At 53.2% G+C, this 18,657-nt stretch overlaps 1 protein-coding gene across 1 annotated transcript in view; it reads left to right on the forward strand.

Moving 5' to 3' along the window:
* The window catches only part of LOC110517300 (cohesin subunit SA-1), a 47,408-nt gene extending 29,114 nt beyond the window's left edge, over positions 1-18,294 (forward strand). Inside the window, exons 17-26 of the mRNA XM_090207952.1 lie at positions 285-424; positions 718-819; positions 1,438-1,586; positions 4,381-4,509; positions 4,599-4,807; positions 8,830-9,007; positions 9,082-9,192; positions 16,392-16,506; positions 16,619-16,699; positions 16,790-18,294. Coding sequence (XP_090064078.1) covers positions 285-424; positions 718-819; positions 1,438-1,586; positions 4,381-4,509; positions 4,599-4,807; positions 8,830-9,007; positions 9,082-9,192; positions 16,392-16,506; positions 16,619-16,699; positions 16,790-16,813 — 1,238 coding nt within the window. The 3' untranslated portion in view covers positions 16,814-18,294. The remainder of the gene's footprint in view (positions 1-284; positions 425-717; positions 820-1,437; positions 1,587-4,380; positions 4,510-4,598; positions 4,808-8,829; positions 9,008-9,081; positions 9,193-16,391; positions 16,507-16,618; positions 16,700-16,789) is intronic.
* The last annotated feature ends 363 nt before the right edge of the window (positions 18,295-18,657 follow it).

Here is an 18,657-nt window from a genome sequence, read left to right on the forward strand (position 1 = left end):
GATTCAGATCCCGAGCAGACTAGGTGAAAAATCAACCAATGTGCTCTTGAGCAAGGCACTGAACCCTCATTGCTCCAGGGTTGCTTTCAATAATGGCTGATTCCTGGCCGTTACCCCACTCTCTGAGGATGTCTCAGGAGAGTTGGGATATGCAGAAAAACACATTTCCAATGCAAACGTAATTGTAAGCACCCACCTATAATATTATTATTACACACACACACATTCTACGCACACACACACACACACACACAGACCACTAAGTATGTATGTTCTGTCTCCAGAAGGCGACGAGGAGGATGAAGCCAATAAGATAGAAGCCCTTCACAAGAGGAGAAACCTGCTCGCAGCCTTCAGCAAACTCATCATCTATGACATCGTGGACATGCCTGCTGCTGCAGACATCTTCAAACACTACATGAAGGTGCTGACCTGGTGTCATCTGACCCTTCAATGAAACATGACAATAGTTGTTTCTGTCCCTGATCCCTGTATGCTTTCATTTCATGTCTGATAGTCACACATCAGCATGCTAGCCTCCTGTATCCTCAACCAAAGATCTGACTGGTCTCTCTGTCTCTCTCTCTGTGTCTCGCTCTCTCTGTGTCTCGCTCTCTGTGTGTCTCGCTCTCTGTGTGTCTCGCTCTCTCTGTGTGTCTCGCTCTCTCTGTGTGTCTCGCTCTCTCTGTGTCTCGCTCTCTCTCTCTCTGTTTCCAGTATTATAATGACTATGGTGATATCATCAAGGAGACTCTCAGTAAGACCAGACAGAGTGATAAGATCCTCTGTGCCAAAACCCTCATCCTCAGTCTGCAACAGGTACTGACACACCCGCTCCACACACACACACACACTGACACCCGCTCCACACACACACACACTGACACCCGCTTCACACACACACACACTGACACCCGCTCCACACACACACACACACTGACACCCGCTCCACACACACACACACACACACACACACACTGACACCTGCTCCACACACACCCGCACCACACCCATCTCTCTCCACACACCCGCTCCCCACACACACACACACATACACACACTGACACCTGCTACACACACACACACACACACACACACACACACACACTGACACCCACTACACACAAACACACACACTGACACCCGCTACACACACACACACTGACACCCGCTACACACACACACTGACACCCGCTACACACACACCCGCACCACACACACACACTGACACCCGCTACACACACACACACTGACACCCGCTACACACACACCCGCACCACACACACACACACACCCACTGACACCCGCTACACACACACACACCCGCTCTCCACATACACACACACACACACACACACATGGACACACCCTCACCACTGACACACCCGCACCAGACACACTGACACACACACTCACTGTTCACTGTGTGTGTTGTAGCTGTTCAACGAGCTTCTCCAGGACCAGGGTCCTACTCTGGACAGAACATCGTCTCACGTCAGCGGCATCAAGGAGTTGGCCCGGCGCTTCGCCCTCACCTTCGGCCTGGACCAGATCAAAACCAGAGAGGCTGTCGCTACGCTGCACAAGTAAGACCCAACACACACACACACACACACAGACACACACACTGACCCAACACACACACACAGATTGTTAGAAAGCTGATGAACTCATTGTTTTCTCTGGTTTTATTCTTTAACCTCCAAGAATTGCCCAGTTTCGTCATCTGAGTGCCTTGTTACAATTGCTCCTCCGGGCTCATTGTCTCTTCCTCTCTCCCCCCTCGTCCCACTCTTCCTCTCTCCCCCCTCGTCCCACTCTTCCTCTCTCCCCCCCGTCCCACTCTTCCTCTCTCCCCCCTCGTCCCACTCTTCCTCTCACCTCTCTCCCCCCTCGTCCCACTCTTCCTCTCTCCCCCCTCGTCCCACTCTTCCTCTCTCCCCCCCGTCCCACTCTTCCTCTCTCCCCCCTCGTCCCACTCTTCCTCTCACCTCTCTCCCCCTCGTCCCACTCTTCCTCTCTCCCCCCTCGTCCCACTCTTCCTCTCTCCCCCCTCGTCCCACTCTTCCTCTCTCCCCCCCGTCCCACTCTTCCTCTCTCCCCCCTCGTCCCACTCTTCCTCTCACCTCTCTCCCCCCTCGTCCCACTCTTCCTCTCACCTCTCTCCCCCGTCGTTCCACTCTTCCTCTCTCCCCCCTCGTCCCACTCTTCCTCTCTCCCCCCTCGTCCCACTCTTCCTCTCTCCCCCCTCGTCCCACTCTTCCTCTCTCCCCCCTCGTCCCACTCTTCCTCTCTCCCCCCCGTCCCACTCTTCCTCTCTCCCCCCTCGTCCCACTCTTCCTCTCACCTCTCTCCCCCCTCGTCCCACTCTTCCTCTCACCTCTCTCCCCCGTCGTTCCACTCTTCCTCTCTCCCCCCTCGTCCCACTCTTCCTCTCTCCCCCCTCGTCCCACTCTTCCTCTCTCCCCCCTCGTCCCACTCTTCCTCTCTCCCCCCTCGTCCCACTCTTCCTCTCTCCCCCCTCGTCCCACTCTTCCTCTCTCCCCCCTCGTCCCACTCTTCCTCTCTTCCCCCTCGTCCCACTCTTCCCCCTCGTCCCACTCTTCCCCCTCGTCCCACTCTTCCCCCTCGTCCCACTCTTCCCCCTCGTCCCACTCTTCCCCCTCGTCCCACTCTTCCCACTCTTCCCCCTCGTCCCTCTCTCCCCCCTCGTCCCTCTCTCCCCCCTCGTCCCTCTCTCCCCCTCGTCCCTCTCTCCCCCCTCGTCCCTCTCTCCCCCCTCGTCCCACTCTTCCTCTCGTCCCACTCTTCCTCTCGTCCCACTCTTCCTCTCGTCCCACTCTTCCTCTCGTCCCACTCTTCCTCTCTCCCCCCTCGTCCCACTCTTCCTCTCGTCCCACTCTTCCTCTCGTCCCACTCTTCCTCTCTCCCCCCTCGTCCCACTCTTCCTCTCTCCCCCCTCGTCCCACTCTTCCTCTCTCCCCACTCTTCCTCTCTCCCCCCGTCCCACTCTTCCTCTCTCCCCCCTCGTCCCACTCTTCCTCTCACCTCTCTCCCCCCTCGTCCCACTCTTCCTCTCTCCCCCCTCGTCCCACTCTTCCTCTCTCCCCCCCGTCCCACTCTTCCTCTCTCCCCCCTCGTCCCACTCTTCCTCTCACCTCTCTCCCCCTCGTCCCACTCTTCCTCTCTCCCCCCTCGTCCCACTCTTCCTCTCTCCCCCCTCGTCCCACTCTTCCTCTCTCCCCCCCGTCCCACTCTTCCTCTCTCCCCCCTCGTCCCACTCTTCCTCTCACCTCTCTCCCCCCTCGTCCCACTCTTCCTCTCACCTCTCTCCCCCGTCGTTCCACTCTTCCTCTCTCCCCCCTCGTCCCACTCTTCCTCTCTCCCCCCTCGTCCCACTCTTCCTCTCTCCCCCCTCGTCCCACTCTTCCTCTCTCCCCCCTCGTCCCACTCTTCCTCTCTCCCCCCCGTCCCACTCTTCCTCTCTCCCCCCTCGTCCCACTCTTCCTCTCACCTCTCTCCCCCCTCGTCCCACTCTTCCTCTCACCTCTCTCCCCCGTCGTTCCACTCTTCCTCTCTCCCCCCTCGTCCCACTCTTCCTCTCTCCCCCCTCGTCCCACTCTTCCTCTCTCCCCCCTCGTCCCACTCTTCCTCTCTCCCCCCTCGTCCCACTCTTCCTCTCTCCCCCCTCGTCCCACTCTTCCTCTCTCCCCCCTCGTCCCACTCTTCCTCTCTTCCCCCTCGTCCCACTCTTCCCCCTCGTCCCACTCTTCCCCCTCGTCCCACTCTTCCCCCTCGTCCCACTCTTCCCCCTCGTCCCACTCTTCCCCCTCGTCCCACTCTTCCCACTCTTCCCCCTCGTCCCTCTCTCCCCCCTCGTCCCTCTCTCCCCCCTCGTCCCTCTCTCCCCCTCGTCCCTCTCTCCCCCCTCGTCCCTCTCTCCCCCCTCGTCCCACTCTTCCTCTCGTCCCACTCTTCCTCTCGTCCCACTCTTCCTCTCGTCCCACTCTTCCTCTCGTCCCACTCTTCCTCTCTCCCCCCTCGTCCCACTCTTCCTCTCGTCCCACTCTTCCTCTCGTCCCACTCTTCCTCTCTCCCCCCTCGTCCCACTCTTCCTCTCTCCCCCCTCGTCCCACTCTTCCTCTCTCCCCACTCTTCCTCTCTCCCCCCTCGTCCCACTCTTCCTCTCTCCCCACTCTTCCTCTCTCCCCCCTCGTCCCACTCTTCCTCTCTCCTCACTCTTCCTCTCTCCCCCCTCGTCTCTCTTCCTCTCTCCCCCCTCGTCCCACTCTTCCTGTCTCCCCCCTCGTCCCACTCTTCCTCTCTCCCCACTCTTCCTCTCTCCCCCCTCGTCTCTCTTCCTGTCTCCCCCCTCCACAGGGATGGTATAGAGTTTGCCTTTAAGTACCAGAACCCCCATGGTGCAGAGTTCCCTCCTCCTAACCTGGCCTTCCTAGAGGTCCTCTCAGAGTTCTCCTCCAAACTGCTGCGACAGGACAAGAAGACTGTGTAAGTACCTGCCCTGTGTGTGTGTGTGTCAAATTATTATGGCACAATAAGCAGACTGTGTGTGTAACCCGTCTCTCTCCTCCTCCCAGTCACTCGTATCTGGAGAAGTTTATGTCGGAGTCGATGTCGGAGCGTCGTGAGGACGTGTGGCTGCCCTTAATTTCCTACCGGAACAGTCTGCTAACAGGAGGAGAGGATGGGGACCGGATGTCGGTAACGTCAGGCGCCAGCAGCAAGACCAGCTCCATCCGCAGCAAGAAGGGACGGACGCCAATACACAAGAGTAAACGCATCGAGGGTGGGTCTATCTCTCACACAAACAGACATACACTGAGGGTACAAAACAGTAGGAACACCTTCCTAATATTGAACAGCCTCAATTCATCAGGGCATGGACTACAAGGTGTGGAAAGCGTTCCACAGGGATGCTGGCCCATGTTGACTCCAATGCTTCCCACAGTGTAAAAAACAGCAGTGCTGCAGTTCTTGATACACTGAAACCGGTGCGCCTGTTACCTACTACCGTGCCCTGTTCAGTCACCTACTGCCGTGCCCTGTTCAGTCACCTACTGCCGTGCCCTGTTCAGTCACCTACTACCGTGCCCTGTTCAAAGTTACCTACTGCCGTGCCCTGTTCAAAGTCACCTACTGCCGTGCCCTGTTCAAAGTCACCTACTACCGTACCCTGTTCAGTCACCTACTACCGTGCCCTGTTCAAAGTTACCTACTGCCGTGCCCTGTTCAAAGTTACCTACTGCCGTGCCCTGTTCAAAGTTACCTACTGCCGTGCCCTGTTCAAAGTCACCTACTACCGTACCCTGTTCAGTCACCTACTACCGTGCCCTGTTCAAAGTTACCTACTACCGTGCCCTGTTCAAAGTTACCTACTACCGTGCCCTGTTCAGTCACCTACTGCCGTGCCCTGTTCAGTCACCTACTGCTGTGCCCTGTTCAGTCACCTACTGCCGTGCCCTGTTCAGTCACCTACTGCCGTGCCCTGTTCAAAGTTACCTACTACCGTGCCCTGTTCAAAGTCACCTACTACCGTGCCCTGTTCAAAGTTACCTACTACCGTACCCTGTTCAAAGTCACCTACTGCCGTGCCCTGTTCAAAGTCACCTACTGCCGTGCCCTGTTCAAAGTCACCTACTGCCGTGCCCTGTTCAAAGTCACCTACTACCGTGCCCTGTTCAAAGTCACCTACTACCGTGCCCTGTTCAAAGTCACCTACTACCGTGCCCTGTTCAAAGTCACCTACTACCGTGCCCTGTTCAAAGTCACCTACTACCGTGCCCTGTTCAGTCACCTACTACCGTGCCCTGTTCAGTCACCTACTACCGTGCCCTGTTCAGTCACCTACTACCGTGCCCTGTTCAGTCACCTACTACCGTGCCCTGTTCAGTCACCTACTACCGTGCCCTGTTCAGTCACCTACTACCGTGCCCTGTTCAGTCACCTACTACCGTGCCCTGTTCAGTCACCTACTACCGTGCCCTGTTCAGTCACCTACTACCGTGCCCTGTTCAGTCACCTACTACCGTGCCCTGTTCAGTCACCTACTACCGTGCCCTGTTCAAAGTCACCTACTAACGTGCCCTGTTCAAAGTCACCTACTACCGTGCCCTGTTCAGTCACCTACTACGTGCCCTGTTCAGTCACCTACTACGTGCCCTGTTCAGTCACCTACTACGTGCCCTGTTCAGTCACCTACTACGTGCCCTGTTCAGTCACCTACTACCGTGCCCTGTTCAAAGTCACCTACTGCCGTGCCCTGTTCAGTCACCTACTGCCGTGCCCTGTTCAGTCACCTACTGCCGTGCCCTGTTCAGTCACCTACTGCCGTGCCCTGTTCAGTCACCTACTGCCGTGCCCTGTTCAGTCACCTACTGCCGTGCCCTGTTCAGTCACCTACTGCCGTGCCCTGTTCAGTCACCTACTGCCGTGCCCTGTTCAGTCACCTACTGCCGTGCCCTGTTCAGTCACCTACTGCCGTGCCCTGTTCAGTCACCTACTGCCGTGCCCTGTTCAGTCACCTACATCGTGCCCTGTTCAAAGTTACCTACTGCCGTGCCCTGTTCAAAGTTACCTACTGCCGTGCCCTGTTCAAAGTCACCTACTACCGTGCCCTGTTCAAAGTCACCTACTACCGTGCCCTGTTCAAAGTCACCTACTACCGTGCCCTGTTCAAAGTCACCTACTACCGTGCCCTGTTCAAAGTCACCTACTACCGTGGCCTGTTCAAAGTCACCTACTACCGTGCCCTGTTCAAAGTTACCTACTACCGTGCCCTGTTCAAAGTCACCTACTACCGTACCCTGTTCAGTCACCTACTGCCGTGCCCTGTTCAAAGTCACCTACTACCGTGCCCTGTTCAAAGTCACCTACTACCGTGCCCTGTTCAAAGTCACCTACTACCGTGCCCTGTTCAAAGTCACCTACTACCGTGCCCTGTTCAAAGTCACCTACTACCGTGCCCTGTTCAAAGTCACCTACTACCGTGGCCTGTTCAAAGTCACCTACTACCGTGCCCTGTTCAAAGTTACCTACTACCGTGCCCTGTTCAAAGTCACCTACTACCGTACCCTGTTCAGTCACCTACTACCGTGCCCTGTTCAGTCACCTACTACCGTGCCTGTTCAAAGTTATCTACTGCCGTGCCCTGTTCAAAGTTACCTACTGCCGTGCCCTGTTCAAAGTTACCTACTACCGTGCCCTGTTCAGTCACCTACTACCGTGCCCTGTTCAAAGTCACCTACTACCGTGCCCTGTTCAGTCACCTACTACCGTGCCCTGTTCAGTCACCTACTGCCGTGCCCTGTTCAAAGTCACCTACTACCGTGCCCTGTTCAGTCACCTACTACGTGCCCTGTTCAGTCACCTACTACGTGCCCTGTTCAGTCACCTACTACGTGCCCTGTTCAGTCACCTACTACGTGCCCTGTTCAGTCACCTACTACGTGCCCTGTTCAGTCACCTACTACGTGCCCTGTTCAGTCACCTACTACCGTGCCCTGTTCAGTCACCTACCGCCGTGCCCTGTTCAGTCACCTACCGCCGTGCCCTGTTCAGTCACCTACCGCCGTGCCCTGTTCAGTCACCTACTGCCGTGCCCTGTTCAGTCACCTACTACCGTGCCCTGTTCAAAGTCACCTACTACAGTGCCCTGTTCAGTCACCTACACCGTGCCCTGTTCAAAGTCACCTACTGCCGTGCCCTGTTCAAAGTCACCTACTACCGTGCCCTGTTCAGTCACCTACTGCCGTGCCCTGTTCAAAGTCACCTACTACCATGCCCTGTTCAGTCACCTACTAACGTGCCCTGTTCAAAGTCACCTACCGCCGTGCCCTGTTCAAAGTCACCTACCGCCGTGCCCTGTTCAAAGTCACCTACCGCCGTGCCCTGTTCAAAGTCACCTACCGCCGTGCCCTGTTCAAAGTCACCTACCGCCGTGCCCTGTTCAAAGTTACCTACCGCCGTGCCCTGTTCAAAGTCACCTACCGCCGTGCCCTGTTCAAAGTCACCTACCGCCGTGCCCTGTTCAAAGTTACCTACCGCCGTGCCCTGTTCAAAGTCACCTACTGCCGTGCCCTGTTCAAAGTCACCTACCGCCGTGCCCTGTTCAAAGTCACCTACCGCCGTGCCCTGTTCAAAGTTACCTACCACCGTGCCCTGTTCAGTCACCTACTGCCGTGCCCTGTTCAAAGTCACCTACTGCCGTGCCCTGTTCAAAGTCACCTACTGCCGTGCCCTGTTCAAAGTCACCTACTACAGTGCCCTGTTCAAAGTCACCTACCGCCGTGCCCTGTTCAGTCACCTACCGCCGTGCCCTGTTCAAAGTTACCTACTACCGTGCCCTGTTCAAAGTTACCTACTGCCGTGCCCTGTTCAAAGTCACCTACCGCCGTGCCCTGTTCAAAGTCACCTACCACCGTGCCCTGTTCAAAGTTACCTACTACCGTGCCCTGTTCAAAGTTACCTACTACCGTGCCCTGTTCAAAGTCACCTACCGCCGTGCCCTGTTCAAAGGCACCTACCGCCGTGCCCTGTTCAAAGGCACCTAAATCTTTGTTTTACCCATTCACCCTCTGAATGGCGCACACACAATCCATGTCTCAAATCCTTCTTTAACCTGTGTCCTCCCCTTCATCTACACTGATTGAAGTGGATTTAACAAGTGACATAACTGTCACCAGGTCAGTCTGTCACAGAAAGAGCAGGTGTTCCTAATGTTTTGTACACTCCCTGTATAAATACAAGTACCTACAGGTGTTGCTAAAATGTGAGTTTTTCTCCGTCTCTCTCTCTCTGTCGGCCCACTAGAGGAGAGTAGTGTGGAGGCCTCCTGGCTTCGTGGTAATGACAACCTCCAGACACCGGGGGCGCTAACCACCCCTCAGCTCACCTCCACCGTCCTCAGAGAAAACCCACGGCAGGCGGCGGACACACACCTACCTGACCACGACTCTGAACCTGGCTCAGAGAACGACTATGTACACAAGTAAGTGTGTGTGTGGTGTGTGTGTGTGTGTGTGTGCGTGTGTGTGTGTGTGTGTGTAACCCTCTCCTCTGCAGTCCCCAGATGCAGATGTCTTGGCTAGGCCAACAGAAGATGGAGGACAGCAGGAAGGATAGAACAGCCATGAACTACATGAAGGCCCGCAACCAGACAGTCAGACAAACTGTGTACGTGTCTAGTGTGTGTGTACGTGTCTAGTGTGTGCATGTCTAGTGTGTGTGTACGTGTCTAGTGTACGTCCATAGTGTGTGCGTATGTGTGTGCGTGTCTGTGTGTGCGTCTAGTGTGTGTGTGCGTGTCTAGTGTACGTGTCTAGTGTACGTCTCTAGTGTGTGCGTATGTGTGTACGTGTCTAGTGTGTGTGTACGTGTCTAGTGTGTGTGTACGTGTCTAGTGTCTAGTGTGTACGTGTCTAGTGTGTGTGTGTGTGTGTACGTGTCTAGTGTGTGTGTGTGTGTGTACGTGTCTAGTGTGTGTGTGTGTGTACGTGTCTAGTGTGTGTGTACGTGTCTAGTGTGTGTGTACGTGTCTAGTGTGTGCGTGCGTGTCTAGTGTGTGCGTTTCTAGTGTGTGTGTGCGTGTCTAGTGTGTGTGTGTGTGTGCGTGTGTGTGTGTGTGTGTGTGTGTGTGTGCGTGTCTAGTGTGTGTATGTGCGTGTCTAGTGTGTGTGTGTGCGTGTCTAGTGTGTGTGTGCGTGTCTAGTGTGTGTGTGCGTGTCTAGTGTGTGTGTGCGTGTCTAGTGTGTGTGTCTAGTGTGTGTGCGTGTCTAGTGTGTGTGTGTGTGTGTGTGTGCGTGTCTAGTGTGCGTGTCTAGTGTGTGTGTGCGTGTCTAGTGTGTGTGTGCGTGTCTAGTGTGTGTGTGCGTGTCTAGTGTGTGTGCGTGTCTAGTGTGTGTGCGTGTCTAGTGTGCGTGTCTAGTGTGCGTGTCTAGTGTGTGTGTCTAGTGTGTGTCTAGTGTGCGTGTCTAGTGTGTGTCTAGTGTGTGTGCGTGTCTAGTGTGTTTCTAGTGTGTAGTGTGTGTCTAGTGTGTAGTGTGTGTCTAGTGTGTGTGTGTGCGTGTCTAGTGTGTTTGTGCGTGTCTAGTGTGTGTGTGCGTGTCTAGTGTGTGTGTGCGTGTCTAGTGTGTGTGTGCGTGTCTAGTGTGTGTGTGTACGTGTCTAGTGTGTGTGTGCGCGTCTCTAGTGTGTGTGTGCGTCTCTAGTGTGTGTCTAGTGTGTGTGTACGTGTCTAGTGTGTGTGTGTACGTGTCTAGTGTGTGTGTGCGCGTCTCTAGTGTGTGTGTGTGCGTGTCTAGTGTGTGTGCGTGTCTAGTGTGTGTGTGCGTCTCTAGTGTGTGTGTGCGTCTCTAGTGTGTGTGTGCGTGTCTAGTGTGTGTGTGCGTGTCTAGTGTGTGTGTACGTGTCTAGTGTGTGTGTGTGTGTGTGTGTGCGCGTCTCTAGTGTGTGTGTGTGTGTGCGTGTCTAGTGTGTGTGCGTGTCTAGTGTGTGTGCGTGTCTAGTGTGCGTGTCTAGTGTGTGTGTGCGTGTCTAGTGTGTATGTGTGTGTGCGTGTCTAGTGTGTGTGTGTGTGCGTGTCTAGTGTGTGTGTGCGTGTCTAGTGTGTGTGCGTGTCTAGTGTGTGTGTGCGTGTCTAGTGTCTAGTGTGTGTGCGTGTCTAGTGTCTAGTGTGTGTGCGTGTCTAGTGTGTGTGTGTGTGTGTGCGTGTCTAGTGTGTGCGCGTGTCTAGTGTGTGTGCGCGTGTCTAGTGTGTGCGCGTGTCTAGTGTGTGCGCGTGTCTAGTGTGTGCGCGTGTCTAGTGTGTGTGCGCGTGTGTCTAGTGTGTATGTGCGTGTCTAGTGTGTGTGTGTGTGCGTGTCTAGTGTGTGTGTGTGTGTGTGTGCGTGTCTAGTGTGTGCGCGTGTCTAGTGTGCGTGTCTAGTGTGTATGTGCGTGTCTAGTGTGTGTGTGTGTGTGCGCGTGTCTAGTGTGTGCGCGTGTCTAGTGTGTGTGCGCGTGTCTAGTGTGTGCGCGTGTCTAGTGTGTGCACGTGTCTAGTGTGTGTGCGCGTGTCTAGTGTGTGCGTGTCTAGTGTGTGCGCGTGTCTAGTGTGTGTGTGCGTGTCTAGTGTGTGTGTGTGTGTGCGCGTGTCTAGTGTGTGCGCGTGTCTAGTGTGTGCGCGTGTCTAGTGTGTGTGCGCGTGTCTAGTGTGTGCGCGTGTCTAGTGTGTGCGCGTGTCTAGTGTGTATGTGCGTGTCTAGTGTGTGTGCGCGTGTCTAGTGTGTGCGCGTGTCTAGTGTGTGCGCGTGTCTAGTGTGTATGTGCGTGTCTAGTGTGTGCGTGTCTAGTGTGTGCGCGTGTCTAGTGTGTGTGTGCGTGTCTAGTGTGTGTGTGTGTGTCTAGTGTGTGTGTGCGTGTGTCTAGTGTGTGTGTGCGTGTCTAGTGTGTGTGTGCGTGTCTAGTGTGTGTGTGCGTGTCTAGTGTGTGTGTGCGTGTGCGTGTCTAGTGTGCGTGTGTGTGTGTGTGCGTGTGTCTAGTGTGTATGTGCGTGTCTAGTGTGCGTGTGTGCGTGTCTAGTGTGTGTATGTACTGACCCCCCCACCTCTCTCTCTCTCTCTAGTCTAGTGTGTGTATGTACTGACCCCCCCACCTCTCTCTCTCTAGTCTAGTGTGTGTATGTACTGACCCCCCACCTCTCTCTCTAGTCTAGTGTGTGTATGTACTGACCCCCCCACCTCTCTCTCTCTAGTCTAGTGTGTGTATGTACTGACCCCCCACCTCTCTCTCTCTCTCTAGTCTAGTGTGTGTATGTACTGGCCCCCCCACCTCTCTCTCTCTCTCTAGTCTAGTGTGTGTATGTACTGACCCCCCCACCTCTCTCTCTCTCTAGTCTAGTGTGTGTATGTACTGACCCCCCCACCTCTCTCTCTCTCTCTAGTCTAGTGTGTGTATGTACTGACCCCCCCACCTCTCTCTCTCTCTAGTATAGTGTGTGTATGTACTGACCCCCCACCTCTCTCTCTCTCTAGTATAGTGTGTGTATGTACTGACCCCCCCACCTCTCTCTCTCTAGTCTAGTGTGTGTATGTACTGACCCCCCACCTCTCTCTCTCTCTCTAGTCTAGTGTGTGTATGTACTGGCCCCCCCACCTCTCTCTCTCTCTCTAGTCTAGTGTGTGTATGTACTGACCCCCCCACCTCTCTCTCTCTCTAGTCTAGTGTGTGTATGTACTGACCCCCCCACCTCTCTCTCTCTCTCTAGTCTAGTGTGTGTATGTACTGGCCCCCCCACCTCTCTCTCTCTCTAGTCTAGTGTGTGTATGTACTGACCCCCCACCTCTCTCTCTCTCTAGTCTAGTGTGTGTATGTACTGACCCCCCCACCTCTCTCTCTCTCTCTAGTCTAGTGTGTGTATGTACTGACCCCCCACCTCTCTCTCTCTAGTCTAGTGTGTGTATGTACTGGCCCCCCCACCTCTCTCTAGTCTAGTGTGTGTATGTACTGACCCCCCACCTCTCTCTCTAGTCTAGTGTGTGTATGTACTGACCCCCCCACCTCTCTCTCTCTCTAGTCTAGTGTGTGTATGTACTGACCCCCCACCTCTCTCTCTCTCTCTCTCTCTCTCTCTCTCTAGTCTAGTGTGTGTATGTACTGACCCCCCACCTCTCTCTCTCTCTCTCTCTCTCTCTCTCTCTAGTCTAGTGTGTGTATGTACTGACCCCCCACCTCTCTCTCTCTCTCTCTCTCTCTCTCTCTCTAGTCTAGTGTGTGTATGTACTGACCCCCCACCTCTCTCTCTCTCTCTCTCTCTCTCTCTCTCTCTCTCTCTCTCTCTAGTCTAGTGTGTGTATGTACTGACCCCCCACCTCTCTCTCTCTCTCTCTCTCTCTCTCTCTAGTCTAGTGTGTGTATGTACTGACCCCCCACCTCTCTCTCTCTCTCTCTCTCTCTCTCTCTCTCTCTAGTCTAGTGTGTGTATGTACTGACCCCCCACCTCTCTCTCTCTAGTATAGTGTGTGTGTATGTACTGGCCCCCCCACCTCTCTCTCTCTCTAGTCTAGTGTGTGTATGTACTGGCCCCCCCACCTCTCTCTCTCTCTAGTCTAGTGTGTGTGTGTGTGCGTGTCTAGTGTGTGTATGTACTGACCCCCCCACCTCTCTCTCTAGTCTAGTGTGTGTATGTACTGACCCCCCACCTCTCTCTCTCTCTCTCTCTCTCTAGTCTAGTGTTTGTATGTACTGACCCCCCCACCTCTCTCTCTCTCTCTCTCTAGTCTAGTGTGTGTATGTACTGACCCCCCCACCTCTCTCTCTCTAGTCTAGTGTGTGTATGTACTGACCCCCCCACCTCTCTCTCTCTCTAGTCTAGTGTGTGTATGTACTGACCCCCCCCACCTCTCTCTCTCTAGTCTAGTGTGTGTATGTACTGACCCCCCCACCTCTCTCTCTCTCTCTAGTCTAGTGTGTGTATGTACTGGCCCCCCCACCTCTCTCTCTCTCTCTAGTCTAGTGTGTGTATGTACTGACCCCCCCACCTCTCTCTCTCTCTAGTCTAGTGTGTGTATGTACTGACCCCCCCACCTCTCTCTCTCTCTCTAGTCTAGTGTGTGCGTGTGTGCGTGTCTAGTGTGTGTGTGTGTGCGTGTCTAGTGTGTGTATGTACTGACCCCCCCACCTCTCTCTCTCTAGTCTAGTGTGTGTATGTACTGACCCCCCCACCTCTCTCTCTCTAGTATAGTGTGTGTATGTACTGACCCCCCCACCTCTCTCTCTCTCTAGTCTAGTGTGTGTATGTACTGACCCCCCCACCTCTCTCTAGTCTAGTGTGTGTATGTACTGGCCCCCCCACCTCTCTCTAGTCTAGTGTGTGTATGTACTGACCCCCCCACCTCTCTCTCTCTCTAGTATAGTGTGTGTATGTACTGACCCCCCACCTCTCTCTCTCTCTCTCTCTCTTTCTCTCTAGTCTAGTGTGTGTATGTACTGGCCCCCCCACCTCTCTCTCTCTCTCTCTAGTCTAGTGTGTGTATGTACTGGCCCCCCCACCTCTCTCTAGTCTAGTGTGTGTATGTACTGGCCCCCCCACCTCTCTCTCTCTCTAGTCTAGTGTGTGTGTGTGTGCGTGTCTAGCGTGTGTATGTACTGACCCCCCCACCTCTCTCTCTAGTCTAGTGTGTGTATGTACTGACCCCCCCACCTCTCTCTCTCTCTCTCTCTCTAGTCTAGTGTTTGTATGTACTGACCCCCCCACCTCTCTCTCTCTCTCTCTCTAGTCTAGTGTGTGTATGTACTGACCCCCCCACCTCTCTCTCTCTCTAGTCTAGTGTGTGTATGTACTGACCCCCCCCACCTCTCTCTCTCTAGTCTAGTGTGTGTATGTACTGACCCCCCCACCTCTCTCTCTCTCTCTAGTCTAGTGTGTGTATGTACTGACCCCCCCACCTCTCTCTCTCTCTCTAGTCTAGTGTGTGTATGTACTGGCCCCCCCACCTCTCTCTCTCTCTCTAGTCTAGTGTGTGTATGTACTGACCCCCCCACCTCTCTCTCTCTCTAGTCTAGTGTGTGTATGTACTGACCCCCCCACCTCTCTCTCTCTCTCTAGTCTAGTGTGTGCGTGTGTGCGTGTCTAGTGTGTGTGTGTGTGCGTGTCTAGTGTGTGTATGTACTGACCCCCCCACCTCTCTCTCTCTAGTCTAGTGTGTGTATGTACTGACCCCCCCACCTCTCTCTCTCTAGTATAGTGTGTGTATGTACTGACCCCCCCACCTCTCTCTCTCTCTCTAGTCTAGTGTGTGTATGTACTGACCCCCCCACCTCTCTCTAGTCTAGTGTGTGTATGTACTGGCCCCCCCACCTCTCTCTAGTCTAGTGTGTGTATGTACTGACCCCCCCACCTCTCTCTCTCTAGTCTAGTGTGTGTATGTACTGACCCCCCACCTCTCTCTCTCTCTAGTCTAGTGTGTGTATGTACTGGCCCCCCCACCTCTCTCTCTCTCTAGTCTAGTGTGTGTATGTACTGGCCCCCCCACCTCTCTCTCTCTAGTCTAGTGTGTGTATGTACTTGCCCCCCCACCTCTCTCTCTCTCTAGTCTAGTGTGTGTATTTACTGGCCCCCCCACCTCTCTCTCTCTCTAGTCTAGTGTGTGTATGTATTGACCCCCCCACCTCTCTCTCTAGTCTAGTGTGTGTATGTACTGGCCCCCCCACCTCTCTCTCTCTCTCTAGTCTAGTGTGTGTATGTACTGGCCCCCCCACCTCTCTCTCTCTCTCTAGTCTAGTGTGTGTATGTATTGACCCCCCCAACTCTCTCTCTCTCTAGTCTAGTGTGTGTATGTACTGACCCCCCCACCTCTCTCTCTCTAGTCTAGTGTGTGTATGTACTGACCCCCCACCTCTCTCTTTAGTCTAGTGTGTGCGTGTCTAGTGTGTGTGTGTGTGTGTGCGTGTCTAGTGTGTGTATGTACTGACCCCCCCACCTCTCTCTCTCTAGTCTAGTGTGTGTATGTACTGACCCCCCCACCTCTCTCTCTCTAGTCTAGTGTGTGTATGTACTAGCCCCCCCACCTCTCTCTCTCTCTAGTCTAGTGTGTGTATGTACTGGCCCCCCCACCTCTCTCTCTCTCTAGTCTAGTGTGTGTATGTATTGACCCCCCCACCTCTCTCTCTAGTCTAGTGTGTGTATGTACTGGCCCCCCCACCTCTCTCTCTCTCTAGTCTAGTGTGTGTATGTATTGACCCCCCCACCTCTCTCTCTAGTCTAGTGTGTGTATGTACTGGCCCCCCCCACCTCTCTCTCTCTCTAGTCTAGTGTGTGTATGTACTGGCCCCCCCACCTCTCTCTCTCTAGTCTAGTGTGTGTATGTACTGGCCCCCCCACCTCTCTCTCTCTAGTCTAGTGTGTGTATGTACTGGCCCCCCCACCTCTCTCTCTCTCTCTAGTCTAGTGTGTGTATGTACTGACCCCCCCACCTCTCTCTCTAGTCTAGTGTGTGTATGTACTGACCCCCCCACCTCTCTCTCTAGTCTAGTGTGTGTATGTACTGACCCCCCCACCTCTCTCTCTCTCTCTCTCTAGTCTAGTGTGTGTATGTACTGACCCCCCCACCTCTCTCTCTCTAGTCTAGTGTGTGTATGTACTGACCCCCCCACCTCTCTCTCTCTCTAGTCTAGTGTGTGTATGTACTGACCCCCCCCACCTCTCTCTCTCTAGTCTAGTGTGTGTATGTACTGGCCCCCCCACCTCTCTCTCTCTCTAGTCTAGTGTGTGTATGTACTGACCCCCCCACCTCTCTCTCTCTAGTCTAGTGTGTGTATGTACTGGCCCCCCCACCTCTCTCTCTCTCTAGTCTAGTGTGTGTATGTACTGACCCCCCCCACCTCTCTCTCTCTAGTCGTGGTCTGATGGAGGATGACGCAGAGCCAATCTTTGAGGACGTCATGATGTCATCGCGAGGTCAACTGGAGGACATGAACGAGGAGTTCGAAGACACCATGGTCATCGACCTGGTCAGTGACATCACTTCCTGTCTGTCGTGTTTGATTCGATCGTCAATTCTGTTGTGTAATTTGTCCAGTGTGTATCGCTTCATTCATTGATTCTCGCGTTCTGTCGTTCCAGCCTCCCTCCAGGAACAGACGTGAGAGGGCGGAGCTCAGACCAGACTTCTTCGACTCAGCAGCCATGATCGAGGACGAGTCGGTAAGCAGAACACACACACACTCAGCCTTGCAGTGGTAAACCAGTGTGATATCTGTCATTTAACGACATCTCTTTCGTCCGTTATCCCAGGGTTTCACCATGCCTATGTTCTGATCCAGTGTTCCCGGTCCTTCCTGGAAGGGGGAGGGGCCTTCGACAGGATGAGCTGTCAATCAAACGTCAGACTGTCTGTCAGAACTTTTATCACACACACTTGATCAGCCAGTTGACGGCCTTGTGTTTGTGTGTGTGTGTGGATCTGTTGGGATCTACCCTGAAGCTCCAGGGATCCACTCACTGGCCGGCCGAAGGATCCCACTCAACCCTGAGAATTTCGGACAAAATATCGTACAGAGTATCTATCGTACATAGAGAAGATCTTTTATCGTTCAGTGGACGTGTGGGTGTGTTGGCTACAAACCGGACAGAATATCGGACAAAATATCGTACAAAACAATGTTCCACATTTCTTTAAAAATATTGTAAACTTTCGGCCCTTCCTTCCTGACTTGTTTTAACTTCCTGTTATTGTTAGCGTTCTGGCTAATCTCTCCGCTAGCTCTGTGGTACTCATGGCCCTGTGCGCCCGGCTATACAGTCCCCCATGCCACACAGTTGTATGGTTGTTTCGTTCCACTTCCGACGTCATGTATAGACCCCCCCCCCCAGATGGAACTTGATATTTAATGTGATAAATCTTTACTCTTTCATTTATATTTACTCTCTCACTCCTGTCTCTCTTTACTCTCTCTTCCCTTTCGATAGTGTTGAGAATATCCTGTATTTGGTTTTATTGGCAAATGCACCAAACGGCAAGCAATGGGACCAGAACTAGAAGAGTTCTCATTGGCCATACAAGAGGCTGTGACATCATAGCCAAATCCCAAGCCATTCCCCGTCAGAGCTTCAGACAGACACACCCACGGTGGAATCGCAGCTTTTTAAAAACGTTTTAAAAATAAATATATTTTGAATTTCAGTAGCTTTAGTACAAAGTTTTAAATCAAGTGAGTTTTTATTTTTTTTTGTCTGATTTATTTGTTTGTACAGTTATCTTTCTGAAAAAGTATCTTGTTTGTTGCCAAACGGTTGCCTAAATGCTTATATCTGATTAGGCCCTACTGCTCAGGCTGTTGCCATGGATACCCAGCCTGTTAAGCGCCATATAAGGGTGTGTCCAGTGCGACCATAGTTGTGCAGGCTCAACAGTCTAAAGTGACTTCCTCTCCCATCTGCACTGATGAGGAAGACCTGGACAGGTAACTGCTAATATCCAGTAGCCTTCTACCATATTCATTTCACCTGTCCTCTTTTCAGATCAGTGCACATGAAGGTGGAGACCAGCAGAGAATACCCCTCTAGTCTTATGTGGCTGTAGTTACACATAACAGTTGATTGGTTGTCTTATCACTTTGACCCACCCCTATTGTTCTTCTACTGGCTGGTTAAGCTGCCCTTCTGTAAATATCAGAGATGATTGGTTCTTTCTGTAGCGATGGCATCACCTGCCCTTTAACCTTCTAAAATACTGTTTTTTTTCTTCCTGTGAACTTGTTGCTCTTATCTTTTTTAAATAAATAAAATCTGTAATCTAATCCTGGATTGTGTGTTTTGGACCGGTTCTAAAAATAGACTCCATACAGTGCCTACGGAAAGTATTCAGACCCCTTGACTTTTCACATTACAGCCTTATTAAAAAATTAAATGTTTCCCTTATCAATGACAAAGTGAAAACAGGTAATTGACCAATATTCAGACTCTTTGCTGTGAGACTATAAATTGAGCTCAGGTGCATTCTGTTTCCATCTGTCATCCTTGAACCTGATTTGGAATAAGGCTGCAACATAACAAAATGTGGAATATTTTCCGAATGCACTGTGTATATATAAAAATAAGACTTGACTCCAGAGGGGGAGGACCAAGAACTATGGAGACTGAGCCCCAACAACAGAGTATCT

This window comes from Oncorhynchus mykiss, chromosome 18, assembly GCF_057628025.1.
Source record: "Oncorhynchus mykiss isolate SJ-2025 chromosome 18, ASM5762802v1, whole genome shotgun sequence".
In the NCBI taxonomy this organism is placed as follows: domain Eukaryota; kingdom Metazoa; phylum Chordata; class Actinopteri; order Salmoniformes; family Salmonidae; genus Oncorhynchus; species Oncorhynchus mykiss.